The following is a 19,724-nucleotide window of genomic DNA, read 5'->3' on the forward strand; positions in this document are numbered from 1 at the left end:
AAAAAGTGCTTGCATTGTAAGCGGAAAGCTATTAGGCAAGCACCTTTCTTGTGCCTTCATCTCTGAATGCAGTGCCCTGCATCTCCAGATATTTCTCCATTTGAATAGCTTCCTTTTCAGGCTACGCTCAGGGCGCAGGCAGCTCAGTGGCTATTCACTGGGACATTCCCATCTTGTTTGTCTGTAAAGCAGCCACTTGGGATTCTATGTATACCCTTTCTGCATGTGCCATTTTCAAGATTCTCTCTAGCTGTTGTTTGTTGTCAATGGCAAGGTGGAAGCCAGAACACGGTAAAAAAACACAACTGTGTGACTTTCACCCAACATCTGTCTTCTGTGAAAACTGTCCCCAAAACTTGCCAATAAAGGGAGGGACATCTTTAAACATTTTTTGGGGGGATTAAGGCGTTCTCTAAAGAAAGGAGACAGACTTTGGAAGTCCCTACCTGGCCTCATTAATTTTAAGCCGTACCTCACTTCTGACGCTGGCGAATTATTCCCCACCCACAGTTTGGTAGTAGCAGGGCACACGTCCTATAAAAAGAAGTGGGGGGACTGACCAAGTTATACACTCTGCAAGTGACATCATGACGCCTGCCATCACATGACTTCACGACGTAGCACTATAAAAGAAATAAACTAGTGCTGTTTATTTGTGTAAATACTGGAACAGACCAGGGACAGAACAAAGGCAAAAGCACGTTTTTCTTAAATACCTGTGAAGAAATAGCAAGCTGTGTGCCTTTGTTTCCCTCTGTGGCATTTACATTTAAGTGTGAGGTTCCAGAAAGGAGGCCTGATAGCCCTTTAACTTAGGCCTAGCTGGAGTTGAAAAAAAAGCCCCCTCACTGCCTGCACCTTGCTGCTGGAAATGGAAAGCAGACAACATGCAGGCGCTGTTGAACGTGTCCCGGTGTCTTACACCGGGACAAGTTCAACATATTTCTGTGGGGTCCAACTTCTTGCTGGGGGGACGGCGTCCATCCTGTGAAAATAGTGGGTGGATGCCGTGGCCCTGCGTGTACCCCCGACTTGTGCCCTGTGTTGGGGCCAGAGGTTAAGCACAAAGACTGCAATTCTTTTATGTTCAATGTAGTAATCTCTTTTCTGGAGAGTTAGGTTGGGGTTGTTAAGGTTGTAACACAAGTCAGCACAAGGTAATGATATGCAGGCGAGGTAGGTAGAGATAAGTCTGGCACACGAAGGGTTAGCACAGGCAAGACTGCCATAGCATGTATCAAGTGACCTGGGGAATTAGGCAGTTCTTAAAGATAGCTACAAGCAATAGTAATGTAACGCATTTTTCCTTCCTCTTCAGTGTCTCAGTCAGCCGCACCAAGGACATTCCCCTTTTCGGGCCTTACATTCCTGCCGAGAACGTCTTCCCGCGCTCAGCGGCCTTCCGCGACTTCCTGCTGGCCAAGGCAGTCAATGCCGAGCACGCAGCAGAGAGGTCCGAGAAGTTCTATGCCATGGCCACGCGCACGCGCCAGGAGTACCTGAAAGACTTGGCTGACAACAACGTCACCACCGCCACCTTGGACTCCACCACTAATAAGTTTGCCTTGCCCTCACTAGGGGGGAAGAGGAAAGAGAAACAGAAGGGGCCGCGGGGGGCAGAGCTGCTAAGCGCCGGGGCACTGGTTTGGAGCGTCGGCGCCTGGGACAGCCAGCGGCGGCGCGAGCTCCGCTGCTACCTGGGCGTCTCAGCGGAGTTCCTGGTGTTGATCGAGGGCCGTGAGCGGCGGGTGGTCTTCAACTGCTCCTGTCGGGACATCCTGGCCTGGACATTCGGCGAGACAACTGTGGACATCTACTATGAGAAGGGCGACTATGTGTCGCTGAAGGTTGCAGAAGACCAGGAGGAGGACATAAAGGAGATTGTTCACCGATTGCAGGTGAGCGCGGGGTAGGGCACTTCTGCTTGCTCGCAGATAGCATATTATAGGAGTTATGGCTCTAAAGTGGGCATGGTCCATGATTGCAGGTTCAGAGAGAGCATGTTGTGACATCACTGCCTCCGGCTGCACACAGCTGAGCAGAAGCTATGGGGCATGTTGCCAAAACATTGGCTCTGGGTGACCAAGAAGTCTGGGTAGGAGTGGCATGGTAGGGAAGTGCTAAGCCTTTGTGGGCGTGGCACGGAAGAGAATCTTGGTTGTGTGGGCTTGGGTGTGGCTCTGTATGGGATTGGGATAAGAGCGCTGGTATCGAGGGGACTTGGTGTAGGACTTCGGAGTCTGAGGGACGTGGAATAAATTAGCTCGATATCTATATGCATAGTTTGGTGTTGTCTAGAGGCTGTCTAACGTATAAGGTCACGATGCTAGTTAATTCTCTCCTTTCCTTTCTTGGGCAGCTGGTGACCCGTGGCTGTGAGACGAGAGAGCTGACCCTGCTCAGAAATGGCCTGGGCCAGCTGGGTTTCCAGGTGGACTCCCAGGGCTTCGTCACGGAGGTAGAGCGATTCACCTTTGCTGAGAAGGCCGGTCTGCAGCCGGGGGCCCGCCTTGTGCGCGTGTGCCAGCAGCCGCTGGTGTGCCTCACGCCCCGAGAGACAGCTGAACTCCTGCGTAACGCCAAGAAGGTCACCATCACCGTAGTCCCACCAGAAGAAAATGGCAAGCCAAGAAGGTGAGTCACCCATCGCTGAACCAGGCAGACTACGTCTTGGACTGTGAATCCATGTGTCATTCTCTTAGGAGACTTCTCTTGTGTGTGAGGGAATCTTGCAAAGGTGAAAGATGCCCTTGCCATGGCTGTTCTTTGAGTGAGAGAAACATGCATTGCTGCAGCCTGAGCCCTACTACCCTTGTCGTATGTGTGAGAAGCTTGCATTGCTTCTGCCTAAGGAGCACATGCTCTGTGTTTGAGAGTAGTTTGCACCGCTGCTACCCATGCTCTAACCGAGATTTGTGTATAAGGGAAGCTAGAAAGACTGCTTGATGCCCAATACTTGTTCTGTGTGTAAGGGGTGCTTGTACTCCTGCCAAACTGATTATGCCTAAGAGAGAGTCTGCACTGCTGTTGCCTGTATTGCCTCTTTTCTCTGAGCCACGGATTCCCGAGTAAGTCTGGGCAGTGAACTCCGCTCCGCTTGCAGAGTTTGCAGAGTTTTCAGCGTTACGGGGAGCTTGTGGAGTTCCCAAAAGCTCCGCTCCGCAGAGTTTTTTTCCTCGCTCGCGCTCATCAACATGAAGTTGGTGAGCACAAGTGAGGAAAATCCACCTCCCGGTGAGATTTTTCCCCATTCACGCTCATCAACGTCAAGTTGGCGAGTGTGAGCGAGGGAAATCAACCAGCAGGCGAGTTTTATTAACACGGGAGGTTGGATTTCTCAATGCAAGTGGCCGTGCATGCTTGCGACCGCTCGAATTGAGAAACCGTCTGTTCGCGTTGAGAAAGCTGCCGCTCGGGTAGAAAATCTACTCAAGTGGTACTAAGGCAGGGCTGGACTGGGAACCAAAACCGGCCCTGGCAAAGTACTCGGCTGGCCCCACCCCGGCCTTGGGGGAGCCGCCGAGCTCTTTGCCAGGGCCGGTTTTCAGCCGATTTTGTTACAGGGCCGATTTTGCAGCTATGCTGCAAAAACGGCCCTGTAACAAAAACGGCCCCCAGGGGCCCAAAACCGGCCCCCACCCGTGCGGCGCACCGGGGGATTGCCCGGTGCCCGCTACGGCTAGTCCGGCCCTGCACTAAGGAAACAGCGCCCGCTTGCGCTGTGCATGGTGCCGATAATTTCACAGCGCGGACAAACACCCTGCAATGAAAATGATTGCGAACTGCATTTTTTCTAACCCACTCTGCCGCTTGCGGAGCTCCGCATAGAGTGGCAGAGTTTTTTTTGTTGCACTTTGCGAAGTTCTGCCCAGGCTTAATCCTGAGATGCTTTCCCTCATGCCATGCTATATCTAGTTTGTATATAAGGGACACTAGAACGGATCCTACCTATGGCACCCCTGTTATGTATGGGCAAATGAAGTGTACTCTTCTGCTGACAGCACAAACATGACTTTTGATTGAAATTAAATGCACCAACTTCATGAAGCCACTGGTCTCATCTCTTGAGTCATGAGAGGCACTCAGTTGCAAGCCACTGGTACAATCTGGGCAGCTACACACTGCTCGTCAGTCATTTTACACCCGGATATTTTGCTTGATGAAAACAGGTGAAATGCCTGGGTGAAAGTCTGCCTGAAAATCAGCATGGAAATACCGGTCCCAGGTTCTTGTCCTACTTTCCAGATGGAAAACTCAGAATGGCCTGGTGCAGGCTGCTAATAGTAGCACCTCGCCTGTACTGCTGTGCTCCCTGTACCTGGCCACTTGTGATCAGCCCCTCATTGTTAAAATGTTCAAGCGCCAGATTTAGAGTTTGGTGGAGAGATACTGCACACAAATATGATGGATTTTCCATCACGCCTTATTGCATTAGCATTAGGATACAATGCACTTTAAATCAGGCTCAAAGTCGTTTAGCATGTTGAACTCCGTGTAATGTCACCCCAAAGTTTCACCAGGGTCCCCTGGTATATTTTTCTAGGTTGTTATTGTTACTCATGGTAAATGCTAGCAATATCAAAGCGCCACCTTTAATTCTCTGTACTACGCGAGTTAATACTTGTAAAGTATGATAAAATAGTTAAAACATATGGCAATTGCACATTAATCATGGACAACTAACATTGAACAGTTAAAATCACTATATGATGAAAAACATTCCATATGTCAAAATACAAAAACAATCTGTGTTCCAAAAAAAACAACTACAATGCAATTGCTCCTCTTGTGTTACATGTTTTCAATTTCGGATTTATAATGTGTATCTCAATCATATGACTAGCACGGTGCTTAATTTGTGCCGGTGGTTGCAGGCGGTGGGCATGGGAACTCTTTTTTTGGGACCAGGACTTATTTTTCATCTCAGACTTTTCTCAGAGGGAAAATGAACGTCGAAGAGAAAGATTAAAAACAGTGACAAAAGGAGACTGCACGGATGAAAATGAACTAGCAAGAGGCAGATAAAAAGAAAGAGGAGGTGAAGGGTAGGGGTATGAAAGAAAGAGGCATTAGGTTGAATGAAGCCTAGGCACCCTTGATATTTGACACCCCAGAATTCAGCAGCGCCAGCAGTGGAAATAAGACAAGCATTGGCATAGCCAATAGGTCTCGCCTTTGGGACCTTATAAGTGTTTAGCTATGCAACAGTTGCATAACTAAATACTTATAAGGTCCCAAAAGCGAGACCTATTGGCTATGCAAAGCGGCCGTGCGGCCGTGAAAGTGATCGCGATCAAATATCAAAGCGGGCGTGCGGCCGCAAAAGTGAAAGTAATCGCGGTAAAGCGCGGCCCGCGCACATGCACTGTAGCTCTAGGCTGGCCTGGTAGCACTTTTTGGAGCCCTCTCAATAAGTCTCGCCAGACCAGCGCATGCGCTGGGTCAGGCGAGACCTAAACAACTTTGGGGCTTTCACCTTTTTTGAATTTAGATTAAGCATTGGACTGCCACACTTACCCTTTACAGTCATAAAGCAGATTACTTTAATCCTCTCCAAAGCCTCACCAAGTGGTAATGGTTTTTGGAAAGAACTAACATAGAAGTCCAAATTCTGGACTGTCAAATTCACAGAAATATAATGGAAGGCCATGGCAGCCAGCAGTCACAGGCCACCTCATACATACAGCGCATCCGAGCTACAAGCAGGTCACAGTTAGCACAATATGAATACTAGAGCTTCAACAGTGAAATGCCACGCAGGTGACGCTCCAATTTAGGCAGTGCCTATTAGAAAAACAGCATGTCTAGGAAAATATTTTATGATAAATGTAAAGATTTCAAGATGCAGGTAAGATATCTAACCATACTCATGCACCACCAACCCATGATTGTCACCAAAGAGGACTGTGAGGGAAATCCAAGGCTTCCCACACTTCAATCTTGAGGCGGCAGGTCGCATTCTATTACTACATACAGCGCATCCGAACTACAAGCAGGTCACAGTAAGTGATATGCATACTAGAGCCCAACAGTGAAATGCCTCCCAGATGCCTCTCCAACGTAGGCAGTGGCCATTAGACAAAGGCAACCTGTCTAAGAAAATATTTTACGATAAGGTTTAAGCTCAAAGTACAGTTAGGGCTATGGCAAAGTCACTCACTAGTTAGGCAAGAGCCATCATAAATGAACCTTTAACTGGGTGAGGGCAAATATTTCCTTGGGAATCTGCTCAGTTTGAGTCCCAAGATGGCTGCCAACACTTCCTGGTTGAAGTGTTGGCAGCCAATCAGATCTCATCATGAGATCTGTGCAGAAGCTCCGCCCAGATATCTATATTTCTTTTTCTTTAATAACTCCAAAACTTCTGAACGTTTTTACACCAAATAACAAAAAAGAGATCTTTCTGGACCAAGAGCTAGCTTTCGGCCAAATTTGGTGTAATTCCGTTTAGCGGTTTGGCCTGTAATTGTGCTAAAAAAATGCAAAATCCCATAGACATTGCATGGGGAGAAAGCATTTTGGGAACCCCCCTCCCTTTTTCTCAGTCCCCGCTTGACAGATCACCCCGAAACTTTCCAAACAGCAGCTGAAATGACCAGTATACTACTTTGGAAATGTCTGGAAGATTAGTTAAACAGCGCTAAAGTTATTCACAAAACAAAAAACACTTCATCTTTTGGAAAAATGGGTCTTAACTAGCCAGTAGGTAATAATATATAAAAGGCAGCAAGGAACTCTGTGTAGTTCCCAAGTGTAGGATGAGAGCAGCTTCTGTAGAGAGCAAGTTTTTAAGCATAGGATTAGCACAGTGCCATCCGCGCTGAAGACTCTGCAAAATTGGCAAAAAAAACATTGTCACTTTCTAGCTCTGCGTGGATGGCACTGTCCTAATCCTATGCTTAAAAACTGTGCTAGAAAAACAGACATTTGAGATGAGCAGATTCAGAGTGTTGCTGGTGTTGTAGGGTGCTCTATACAGGAGCTGCTCTCCACCTTAAACTTGGGAACTACCCAAAGAGTCCTGCTGCCTTTTTTCATAATTTATGCGGCACTCTATGCCTGAAAGGGTATTGCCAAAACCTTATTATAAAAATGTTTAATGAAGTTTTACTTTAAAAAAAATCAACATGTCTGTGAGTCTTTCTTTTAAAATGGTTTTTATGATTGCATTTTGTGGAATGAATAATGTTAAATGAAAGACGCAGAGACTTTATAAAAAAAAAAAACAACATGGCTCTGAATCTTTCTTTTAACATTTTCAGCCTATGACATGCAGTCATAAAAACAACCACAAGAGGGTCTTGCACTCCAGCTAGGAGTGCTTTAAACAAATATTCTAAGTTCTACTGGGAACATGGATATCATATGCTACACTCCCTGCAGCCTTCCACAACATTGAAAAAAATGCTTGGCGGTGCTCCTGCCCCTTGTAGGGACACGATAAGCTAAACAAAAATGTTAATAGCCCTCGCAGGGCATTATGGGGAGCTCCTTCAAGGAGCAGCAAATGATAAATGATCAGCATCTGCTGCTCATTTATTATTCACTTTTTTTCTTTTTGAAAATATTTTTTTTAGTGCCTGTGCCCACTTGGGACACCCACATGTGTTATTTTCATTGGGGGTTGTGGGGGGAGCCCTAGAGCCCCTGTAGCCCAGCCGAATCTGTTTGAGGGAGGCTGCCACTTTTTTATTGTAGGTGGGTGCCCCGGTGCCCACCCGGGCCACCCACACTGCAGGGTTCCCTCTGGGACCCCCCCACAATTACTAGGGGGGCAGGGTATACCTACCCTGCCCCTTATATCTTTTTTTTAAAACATTATCAGGATAGGGGACTGAGTTCCGAGTCCTGTCATGGCTGCTACAACATATTTTTTTCATCTTGCAACCAGCCGATCAGAGCTTCACTCCTGTGTGAGCGAGATGGCCCAAGTGAAAAAAGCCTCCTTAGCCAATCAGAACGCTCTATTATTTTAAGTTGAGCTTCCGGGACACTCACAAGAGTCCCCTTAACCCAATCATCCAAATGTAAAAACATTTGTGTACCTTAATTTCTCAAAAACTACGGATTTACACCAAATAAGAAAAACAAACTCTCTGGACCTAGTGTAATTCCAATCAGCAGCTTTTGCGGTAGCGCTGTTCTAAAAAGTCTATGAAAAATGCATGAGGATTTTTCTTTTTGTGATACCCCACTTTTTCTCTGCCCCTGCTTGACAGATTGCCCCGAAACTTTCCATGAAGAAACTAGGCAAAAAAGAGCACTTTTTTGAAAAAGGTTTATGAAGATTCGCCAAACAGTGCCAAAGTTATTAGCAAACCAAAAAAGACCTAAGACAACGCAGACCTAACTAGGTTTGGATTTGGGACTGGTGATGGTAATGGCTGTAAACCATTGGATTAAATAGGCCTTGTAAGCAATTTCCTAGAGTGCAAGTGAAATTCTCTTTGTGGTCTTTATATTAGCGGAATCCGACTCCTTTGCTGCTTCACTCGCATCGATCGCGAGCGTGCTGTCAAAGGAATCATTTGGTGGCATATATATATTCACTGAAAACAAACGATCTCAGGGCCTTAGGCCTTAATAGGTCCCCAAGGCCCTAAATGGGCTATATATATATATAGGCCACCGTTTTGTTTTTGTGTCGGGGATTGCAGCAAGATTTGTTTTTTTTATTTTGCCCCCGGGGTGGGTCCTTCTGGGTCCCCTGCCCCTCCCCCCCCCCCAATGGGCCCGTGGCGGGGGGCAGGTATCCCTACCCAGCTTCCTTATATCAATTTTTTTTAAACTTCAGGATAGAGGACTAAGTCTGAGTCATGTAATGTCTGCCAGCAACATTGTTCTCGAGTTGCTGGCAGCCAATCAGAATACTCGCGGACCAAGATCTAGCTTCCTGTTAAATTTTAGTGCAAATTGGATCAGCAGTTTTTGCGGTAGCGATTCTCAAAGAAGTCTATGAAAAACGCTTGTGGAAATTTGCGTTAGGGACGCCCCCCCCCCTTTTTTTCTCGGTCCCCGCGCACACAATAGAGACTTAAACTTGTTTCATCAATTTGAGTGAATCAAAAATTAGCTAGCATTCGCGCCAAAAATTTTCAATTCTATTAAGGACACGGAGGCGAGGATTATGCTTTCTCCTTCTTTACTGTATCAACTCACAGCAGCCAATAAACATACAATTAGTAACACAACTACATTGTCCATGTGACTTTGCGTCAGCCACGCCTCCTTAGCCCTCCATAAGAGCCCTGGTCACTGTCCCAGCCTCCTCTTTCTTTGCTCGAACTGTGTAAAGTCTAATAATCCACAACTTTCACAACCTCTTCCAACCTGGAAGTTTAACAGGAACCCAAGTCCTCCGCGCAGTCTTCAACGTGAAGATATCCGCTTCCAGACCTTCCGTCTGATCTGAACGATTAACCGGAACACAACTTCCTTTCAAAAAGCTTCAATGTGAAGGCCTCTTCATTCAGACTTCTTGTCTGCACCTAGGAAAAACCAAACATGAACAACCCGTAAACACCATTTACCACAAAGGTTCATATAATCATCAACGGGTGGGTAAACATGAACAATCATATTGTACATAGCCGGGTGGGATAATCCTCGCCTCCGTGTCCTTAATAGAATTGAAAATTCTTGGCGCGAATGCTAGCTAATTTTTGATTCTATTACAGGACCGGAGGCTTCGGATTATGCTAGTTTAACGCTTATTAAATACCACAGATGTTATATCTCCCACCGGCTTATAATAAAACTGTTTGAATGTTGACTCTGAAGACCAATCCGCACAATGCATAATGTCCTGAATACTAGAACCTAGCATAAATGACTTTGAAGCCATTGCACCTCGCACAGAATGTGCGCCAAACATTTGAACATCAACACCTGCTTCTTTCATAACATAACGCAGCCATCTGGCTATAGTTGCAGCAGTCACTGGTTTAAAAGGTTTTTGTATTGCAAGCAAGAGCTGCGTAGAACCCTCCGACCTCAAAGGTCGGGTACATTCCTCATAGGTTTTCAAGCATTGGACCACACATAATTTTTCGTTACTAGGAAAAGCATTATACTCAATGTGTCTAGACAGTGTTTTAGTACGACCCGTGATAGTAAAGGAAACTCCCTCTGGAGTAAATACTCTACCTGTAATATCCAATGCCCGCACATCCGATGAACGTCTACAGGCCGATAGGCACAATAACATCGCCAATTTTGCGAAAAGCTGTTTTCTTGACAACTGACTATTCACTGGCCAACTGTTGAACAAAGAAATGACTAAGGACACATCCCATAAGCCCGAATATTTGGGCTTGGGAGGATTTGCCATCCAAATACCCTTAAGAAGCTTGCATACCATAGGATGCATGCCCACCGGTTTTCCATCCACCGGTGCGTGCCCCGCCGAAATGGCTGATCGGAAATTATTTACAGAGCGATAGGCAAGGCCACTCGCAGCCTTTTCCGAAAGAAAATTCACAATATCGGATAGTCCGGTCCCCACGGGATCCAGACTCCGTTCCACGCACCAACCCATCCAGCTTGTCCAGGCTGATGAGTATCGCTTCCTGGTGGAAGGAGCCCACGCTTGCCTGATGAAGCCTGAAGCTGCCTCCGAAATTCCTGGCATTTCCCACTGTTGCCGGAAATTCTCCATGCCATCAGCGACAACCTCTCCGATGTGATCAGAGGATGTTGCTCCCCGTGAGGTCCCAGGAGGAGAGACTCCGACCAAGGGAGTCTCCTGGGAAGATCGCAGCTCATTTCCAGCAGTATCGGGAACCATGGTTGCGATTTCCACCGTGGTGTCACTAAGATCACCTCCGCTTGCTGCCTGAGAACATGAGAGGTTACTCTCGGAATGAGGAGGAATGGCAGGAAGGCATAATTCACTGCTCCCGACCAATCCTGGAGGAACGCGTCCGTGGCTTTCGCCACTGGATCCGGTCTCCAGCTGAAGAAGTGGGGAATCTGTCGATTCAACCTGGAGGCAAACAGGTCCGTTTGACACGGCCCCCAAAGCCTCTGCAGCCAGTGAAACATGCTCGGCATCAACTTCCAGTCGCTGTAATCCCTCAGATGTCTGGAATTCCAATCCGCTATGAGGTTGGACTGCCCCGGAATATACTCCGCTATTACTGTTATTTGGTGATGCAGGCAGTAGTGCCAAAAATCCTTGGCAATCTCCACTAACAGGGGCGATCTCGTTCCCCCCAGCTTGTTTATGTATCTCACAGCTGACACGTTGTCCATTCGTAACAGAATGCAGCAAGCTGTCTGTTTGGGCGACAGCGTCCGAATTGCAAAGGAGCCCGCTAGGAGCTCCAGACAATTTATGTGCAACTCTAACTCCTGGGGAGACCATCTTCCGCCTGTGGAGATGTCGCCACAACGCGCTCCCCAGCCCCAACGACTGGCGTCGGACTCGATGACTACTTCCGGTATGGAGCCGAAGATGGCCCTGCCGTTCCATGCTTCTACGTGCCCCAGCCACCATTGCATCTCGTCGCGAACCTCCTGAGAGATCGGTACCAGGTCCGAATAAGCTAGACCCTTCTGAAGGTGCTGAATTTTCAGTCTCTGCAATGCCCTGTAATGCAGTGGTCCCGGAAATATTGCTTGTATGGAGGATGCCAATAAGCCCACTATTCTGGCTATGGTCCTGAGGGACACCATCTGCCTGTCTAACATGGCTACTATCTCTTTCCTGAGATCCTTGAGTTTCGCTTTGGGAAGGTGCAATTGCGCCTTCTTGGAGTCTATCACAAACCCCAGGAATTCGGTGTTGGTGGACGGAATGAGAGCAGATTTGGTCTGATTGATTACAAATCCTAGACTCTGTAAGAGAGACATTGTCATTTGCAAGTGCTGCAAAACTAGAGTCGGGCTGTGAGCCATGATCAGGATATCGTCCAGGTAAATGATCATGCGAATCCCCTGCTCTCTCAAATGCGCGACCACCGGCTTCATCACCTTGGTGAAGCACCAGGGAGCCGAGGAAAGCCCGAAAGGAAGGGCCAAATACTCGAACCACCGACCTTTCCACTGAAATTGTAGGAAACGGCGGTGTGGAGGAAAAATAGGGATGGACAGGTAAGCATCTTTTAGATCCAGCCTGACCAGCCAATCTCCCGGTTTCAAGAGGTCTGCCAAAAGGTGTATCCCTTCCATCTTGAAGTGTTTGTATACTAGAAAATGGTTGAAATCCCTCAGGTTCAAGACTAGTCTGTATCCACCTCCCTTTTTCTGGACCAGAAACACGTTGCTGCAAAAGCCGTGAGGTTTGTGATCGCACAAAGCTATTGCGCGCTTTTGCAGCAAGGCCTCTATTTCCTCGTCTATAAAATTGCATTCGTGTTGGGAAAAATGGAGAGGCCTGGGCCATGTGTCCTGACAGGGAGGCTCGTAAAATTCCAGATGGAATCCCTGAACCGTCTGAAGCACCCACGCATCCTGGGTCAGAGTGCGCCAATTGTGTAGATAATACTGAGTGCGACCCCCCAATGGCAGAAGAGACAAATCTGTTACACTCACCTGTGGAACTTTGTGCGTGGAAGCCTGCTCTGTTCCCGCCACTTTGGAATCTGCGCTTGTTGAAGCGGCGGCGGGTGGGGTAGAAGGTACCCCCTCTGGTAGAATCCCAGTCACCTCTTCCGCGTCCGAAATCACCTCTTGGGGGACCTTGGTTGGCGAAGCGGCCTGACGAGCGTCCCCTACCTCGTCCGGCCCTATTGAAAAGGCCCTGGGTAAACACCCTCTTTATCCCCGATTGGGCCTTGTCCAGCGACGTGAAAGTCCCTACATACTTTGACACGTCCTTCACGAAACGGTCTCCGAACAAATTGCCCTCCGCAAGCGGGCCTGGCTCAGCCGCGGCCAAATCAGTGAGATTAGTGTCCATGCGCATGAGCAGGGACTTGCGCCTTTCTGTTGATATGGCACAGTTGGCATTACCCAGCAGGCAGATTGCTCTCTGTGCCCACCCGGCTAAGATATCCGGATCCACTGGAGCTGCCGACTCTTTGGCCACCAAAGCCATTTCTAGAATCCTCGCGAGGGGACCCACGACGTCAAGCAGCTTATCCTGACACCCTCTCCAGGCTCTGTCTATCCCCTTCTTGGGGTCTCTTGCGAACTTTTTCAAAAACGTAAGCAAGCTTACGTCTATCTCCGGTGTCTCCGCTACCTTATCCGGAAGATCCGGCCGAGGGCATTCCGACCGAAGTCGATTCCTGACCTCCTTGTCAAACCCTTTTCGAATATTCTCATGTAGGTAGTCTATCACCTCCGGTGCTGGTGCCCAGTCAGTAGACCTCGGGTGCACTATCTCGCTAGGGTTGAAAGTGAAAGGAGTAGTGGACGCCGTCTCCGGAGGAGCCGGAACCACCTTCTTAGCCCTCTTCTTAGGGGGAGACTCCTCGTCCGTGGTATTGGTATCGGTATCAGTGGTGGTGGAATCAGTGTCTTCATAGACTCTCTGCTTACTTTTGGCCTTTCCGCCAGCCGAATACGCGTGGTCGCCACCCGCGGGTGGAGGAAGAGTATCCAGGGTCGTGGCATGTGGCCAGCGGCGCACTTTTGCCAGCTCTGTGCTCGAGCGTCCCCCGTGTTTCCCTTTGGTGAAACCATGGCGTTTAGCAAAACTCTCCAGCTGCTTGGTAATTGGTTTTAAAGCAGCTGCCAATGCTTGATGTACAGTCGAAGGAACTGTAGTCTCCAGTGCCCTGTTGACAGAGGATTGGACCGACGCGTCCAGAGCCTCTACAATATCTTCCTCAAGGACAGTCTCCTGCTGTCCCTCATAATAGACATCCTCCTCATCCTCCTCGTACCGTACCCACTCATTCATGCTTGCAAGGTGGAGGAACTGAACCAATCCACCAGCGGTAGAAGAGCCAATAATTATATATTCCTGGAGGAGTAATGGGGGGGGGCCAGCCCAGGTGCACACAATCAATCTTGTACCTAGCCCCCTCAGCAGATGCTGTATTTAATATTCTTACAGACTTTTCCGGCGTCAGAGCCAATTTTATCGATTTTCTGGAGTGTGTGCTCACTCCTAGGGCGACTATTCTTCCAGCCAGTCAGGCGTCACAAACACGGAGCGAAAATGCGCTCCTGAAACCCCCCGGAAGCCGAGATCGGCGTGTGCAGCCCAACGCGAGCCCAAATCCTACTGAAAACCAGCCCAAATGGGCTTCGCGTGAGCTGCACACGTCGGCCGGTAACCATCCGGCTCTGCGTGTCCTCGGGCGATGAGGGAAGCCCTCGACACCGCGCTGAACGCGCTGGGCCTTAAACGGCCCGAAATTATGCCGCCCAGCGGCGCGGTACAAGCGTGTGAAGCTCGCGCTCCTTAATGCTGCAATCTACATCGGGAGAGGATTACCATCGATCCCCCGCTAGCGGCGCAGTGCGCCCCTCCACCAACGCTGAAATCGCGTATGAACAAACTTCGCTACCAACCATTACAAGTAAGCAATGACACCTGGCAAAGCGCAGCGCGCTGAAGCAATATTGCGACTAAATCGTCTCATATAAAATAATGAAAACGAGGGGTACTTATCTCATGCTGTGAGCAGCAAAGAAAGAGGAGGCTGGGACAGTGACCAGGGCTCTTATGGAGGGCTAAGGAGGCGTGGCTGACGCAAAGTCACATGGACAATGTAGTTGTGTTACTAATTGTATGTTTATTGGCTGCTGTGAGTTGATACAGTAAAGAAGGAGAAAGCATAATCCGAAGCCTCCGGTCCTGTAATAGAATCTTAAACAGCCTCCACACATGCTGTACTGTTTATGGAAGTGAGTCAAGCATGCAAGGCTGCTGCAACTGTCTATGCTGTATCAAAACCTTTCACAGTTTATTCTGAAACAAAAAGATCTTTTTCTTCCAGGAGCTTTTCTGAACTTTACCTCAAGTCTCTTCAGGAGCAGAACCGGAAGTCTGAGCCGCTAGCTGGGGTAGACGTGAGGCCCCCGAGCTTCCAGCATAAACCCGACCCTGCACTGAAGCCAGCCACCCTCCAGCTGCTCCGGTCCCTCTCCCTCCAGGACGGTCCACAACTCACCCTGGCGGAGGAGAGGACGGAATTCCTCAGGTGCAACTCAGACGGGAGGGCTGAACATACGGATGGACGCAAGTATGGGATTCCTCAGTTAATTAATAATTAACCTGGCTTCTCTCTGCACAAGCCTGAAACTATTCTCTTATGGTGTGGCTGTCCAGGGCCTCTCAAAAGGGTCCCAAGACGAAGTTCTAGACCTACAGTATTTGAATCCTAAGACATCCCTCAGCACAGAACACTGCCTTCCGCTCACTCGGCACGAGTTTCAAGTTGCAGCACAGGTGGAAACGTGCTCACTGATTAAAATCGAGCTATAGTCCATTTTAACACAAACGATAACATAACAATGTCAGTAAACCCGGGAAACAATTTACATTTTGTAAAAATCTAAGGCCTCCCTGACAAGTTTATGTCTCTGAATAATATAGATGCGCTACTGAAATGTCATGTAACAGGAAACACGTGGGGGCAAGCAGAAGGCTGCCTTCCATGCTGTGTTTTCTTATACAGTGCACAGTGTCAACTCATTTGCTAATTTTGAGAATAAACGTCGTGACTGGCGTTCGTGGATGGTGACGAATTGAGGTCGCAGAGCAATGTAGATTCCCACAGCCTCAAACCTTTCACAGTCCAGCAGTCCATTGATAGACATCCAGATCGGTGAGAGCTACGTTGAGACCCTCTTCCAGTACAATCCTTGGTCTCTCTGAAGGGACTGACATAAGAGGGGCAGTTTTGGGCCCACTTTGGAAAGTGGGTGTGTGATTATGGTAGCTATACGACCCATCACAAGGCGCAGCAGCAGAAGTGAACAGGACAAAGGTTTCCCAAAATATTGGAGAAGTGAGGCCAACAGATGAGTTCAAGTCTGGGTACTGTTTTCTTCGGTTTGCCATGCGTCACCACTATTGAACATCGCGCATTTGATTCGGGAGTTCCCTAAAAGTGGGGGAAGTAAGAGGAGATACAACACTCAATCACCCAACGACTCTCAGAATGTCGAAAATAGAAAAAGCACATCCAACCATCAAGTACATTGTCATTCACCCTTGTCTCTGGCACACTCACCCCATGCACACCCTCTGCACCTGCACCAACATCTCCCTTCAATGGACTCTCCCCCTGCACAGATATACACACACACCCAGCACAGATGTGCACATCCCCTTGTGTACACAAACACACCTGGCGACACCACCTCCCATACCATCACACACATATGCCCCCTACACCGAGATCCCCCTCTGTAGACAAGCACCCTTGCAGAAACACAAACATATCACTGCAGACACTCAAAGGCCTACACAGACACACACTCAAACAACGTGTGGGGATGCACACCCTACAGATGTGCAGACTGTGCAGACACCTTTACTCGGCACCCTTTCTACAGGAAACTCATACCTCCAAGTAGGCCTACCGTGCAGCAAACCCACCACCCAAAGCGTTCGACTGCTGCCCGGCTAGAAGCACCAGTACAGAGTGGAATGGGTGCTGCTGTGATGGGGCTGTGACTGAAAATCTGCTTGAGTGAGGTGTCCCTCAAAGCCTCTTTGTGCTCCCCATTCAGGGTGCAGATTGCTTGCTTGTTTAATCCAGCTGTCCTAAAGGCTTTGGGGGCGGTCTCCAGCTGGTTGTGGGCCCACCATGGCAAGTGTTTGCATCTCTGATGCTAAAAGCCTGTTTCCAGGGACGTTTTGTTCTGGACTCCTGTGCTGCAGTGTCTGCCTCCCCGTCACCCGGTGTACAAGCACTGGCCTCTCGCAGGCACTCATTCACAGATCATCATAATGATACTGGCTGCTCGAGGCTTCCAGTTCTGCCTCTGTTTCCAAAGCTGAATTATCAATTAATCAGCTTCATCGGCCCAGGGGGACCAAAGTTCTGAGGCCAGGGTGTGAGGGGAAGGGATGGGTGGACCAGCAGCAGGAGAGAGCCTTGAGCGAGACCTCAGGGGCGACCATTAGAGGACCCCGGGGCAGGCAAGAAGAGGGCCTGGGTGCACCATGAGTGTGGGATGGGCACCAGGCTTGTCTTCAGAGGTCATGGGGAAAGTTACGGCTAGACGCCCCCTTTAGTGCCACCCCCCATTACCAGCTAGCGGAGGCGGCGAGCTCTAAAGAGCCGTGCTGTCGTCTCTACACACATGCTGTAGCTTCTCTGGCTCTCCCAGAGGGTGCCTCGGCTGTTGACCTCTGACACATGCAAGTGTTACATGCGCACTCCCTCGGCCAATAGACGCGCACAATGCAGCCTTTAGCCCTCGCCTTTTGTCTTCTCCATCAGGAAGAAAGAGTTTTGCTCGAGGTGGGCTCAGGATACCCGCAGGCAGGCAGCTCCTGGCTAAACTTCCGGTATGGCCTTCTTCCCAATAAAAAGACTGCACACCTTTGCCTTTGTGATTTGTGTCTGATTTTCTGACTGGCTGTGCGCGCCGGAGTGCCACATCCCCGTCCACTGCAATTTAGGGTCTAGATGTCAATCGGAAAAAATAGTCATTAAAACTTCTTGTCACTACAGAAATCAACAAAGTCCACCCCCCAGCGTTTAGGTAATATTCGGTGCTTTAAAAACAACATAAAATGGCTTTCTAGTGTAGTGTAACACATTTACAAACACTTGCTCGAACAAGTTTGTTCAAATCTAGGGTTTATATTATTGTCTACATAAGTAGACAGTAGTTGACAGAATGAGCATACCTAAAGGTCCAGAGAAGACGGACAACTACTTCATGAGACAGGAAACTGTAACCAAGACAACGTTTTTTTTGTTTTACTCTATATAGTGCTAAAATCCACTGCCCAAACATGATAGAAGCCCAAAATAGCGTTATTATGATGTAACATGTATGTAACATGCTGCTTAATTAAATAGAGAAAACTGATATGTTGAAACAAAATGGTTGATCAAACCACAAGCCTTTACAAAGTAAAAGGATTTCAGTTTACTGTGTTTCCTGCTGGAAGAATAGCTCCAAATTCCGTTGGCGGGGGGGTTGCCAAATGGTTTTCCCCGACATGGATGTATTTGGTATTTTTGGATCAAGGCCGATAAAAAAAATCGATAATCAGCAGAATATATTTTTCCTCTCTGAAATATAAACTGAAATATGAACATCTAACTGCAATATTGTTTTGTTTTTTTATCCTCCGAAGAAACTAAGAATGTGATAGCTCCTCAAGAACGTGATAAAAAAAATCCTAAAGACAATCCCTCTCAGTATTGAAAACGCACTCTATGTGCATTGTTGCTCGGAGGGAACTGACAGACGAAACAGAAAACGATCTGGTGCACAGTACCTTAAGAAGACTAGTTTTGCACTTTTTTTGCTTGATTTTGATCATTTTGGAGTTATATTTATATATTTTTTTTCACCTGTAGTCTGCCATTTTGTGTACCTCGCTGTTCTGATGACATTACAATTCGACACTGATAATCAGTGGTGGCAGTTAGCTGACTGGCAGTGTTGCTAAAGAGGAAGAGTCTACAGTTGTGCTGGCATCAAAGCGAGGCCCACAAAATGGCGGCATCCTTTGGAGACCAGGAGGCTTCTAACAGATGCAGAATCTTCAAAATTATTTGTTTCACAAACTTCAAAGTCAATTTAAACTTAGGGAGCATTACTCCGAGATACATATGGTAGCACGTTATATAGCCACACCATCCAACAAAACACTCACACAGTTAGTTTATTCAATCAATTCTAGCTCATGTCTTGCATTATTATGATCTTCTCATGCACAATTGTGTAGTGTTGTATTGATTCTGTTAACTTGAGGATGTTAAGACGTATGCCAGTTAATGATACGTTTCACGCTAATAATCATATGACCAGCATAGATGATGTCACTGACGTGCTGTTCGTAGTCTGATTGGCTTGCTTTCCTCCACCGTCCTTCAGACCATTATTATACACCATGATTAATTATAGAGTAGCCCGGGTTGCCCTTCATGAATACGGTCGGTTACCCCTTAGTAAGGATTTCTGAGTGATTGCGTTAAGCAGGTGGGTTAAGGGTGAGCGTTCACGTGCTAGGTTTTGAAAGAGGAACAAATGCTGTAGGTTGTGTGGCCCTGACTTGCAAACCTTCAAGCACATGCCTGAGTCACAGATGCACAGTCTAAAATGCTAGAAGATTACAATGTAGGCCTGACATGCAAAGTTCATGTGCAAGCGTAATCAACACACACATTACAGTTTCACAGTTGTTAGTAAACATTTTGTTACAGATGTAAGTCAGATGTTGTGTCTCAAGAGAAAGTGTCTGTGTTTATGTCTTTAGTCGGTATTTGTAACTTCTGCGTGGTTGCTAGATCCAGGTTTCGGCTGTGTTGACATTGGAGTTAGGACATCATAAGTCTATCAGAAAGACATGGATGGCATTTGTGCTCATCTGTCAGAAGTAAGTAGTTGAGGGAAGCGCATGGAATCTTAATGTTCATTTATTGTGGTGGGTGGCATAGTGTTCTTGTATATGTTTTATGTACAGTTAGGTAGGACAGAAAAGCCAGGTCTTCAGCAGCCTCCTGAATCCCAGATGATTATTAGCCAGCCGTGTCCTAGCCTGTAGCGGGTTCAACGGTTCAGCTGCTTGGGCGGAGAAAGATGTGCTGCATGTACTTTTCTTCTCGTAAAAGTGTGGTTGTGCGAGTGTGGGC

General features: G+C 47.8%; 1 protein-coding gene across 2 annotated transcripts in view; it reads left to right on the forward strand.

Annotated features, from left to right (window-relative positions):
* SIPA1 (signal-induced proliferation-associated 1) overlaps positions 1–19,724 on the forward strand; it is a 229,611-nt gene that overhangs the window by 176,374 nt on the left and 33,513 nt on the right. For both annotated transcript variants that reach the window (XM_085625838.1, XM_085625839.1), the window contains exons 8-10: positions 1,319–1,898; positions 2,360–2,634; positions 14,895–15,140. In XM_085625838.1, coding sequence (XP_085481964.1) covers positions 1,319–1,898; positions 2,360–2,634; positions 14,895–15,140 — 1,101 coding nt within the window. The remainder of the gene's footprint in view (positions 1–1,318; positions 1,899–2,359; positions 2,635–14,894; positions 15,141–19,724) is intronic.

Source organism: Triturus cristatus, chromosome 9, assembly GCF_964204655.1.
Source record: "Triturus cristatus chromosome 9, aTriCri1.1, whole genome shotgun sequence".
NCBI lineage: Eukaryota > Metazoa > Chordata > Amphibia > Caudata > Salamandridae > Triturus > Triturus cristatus.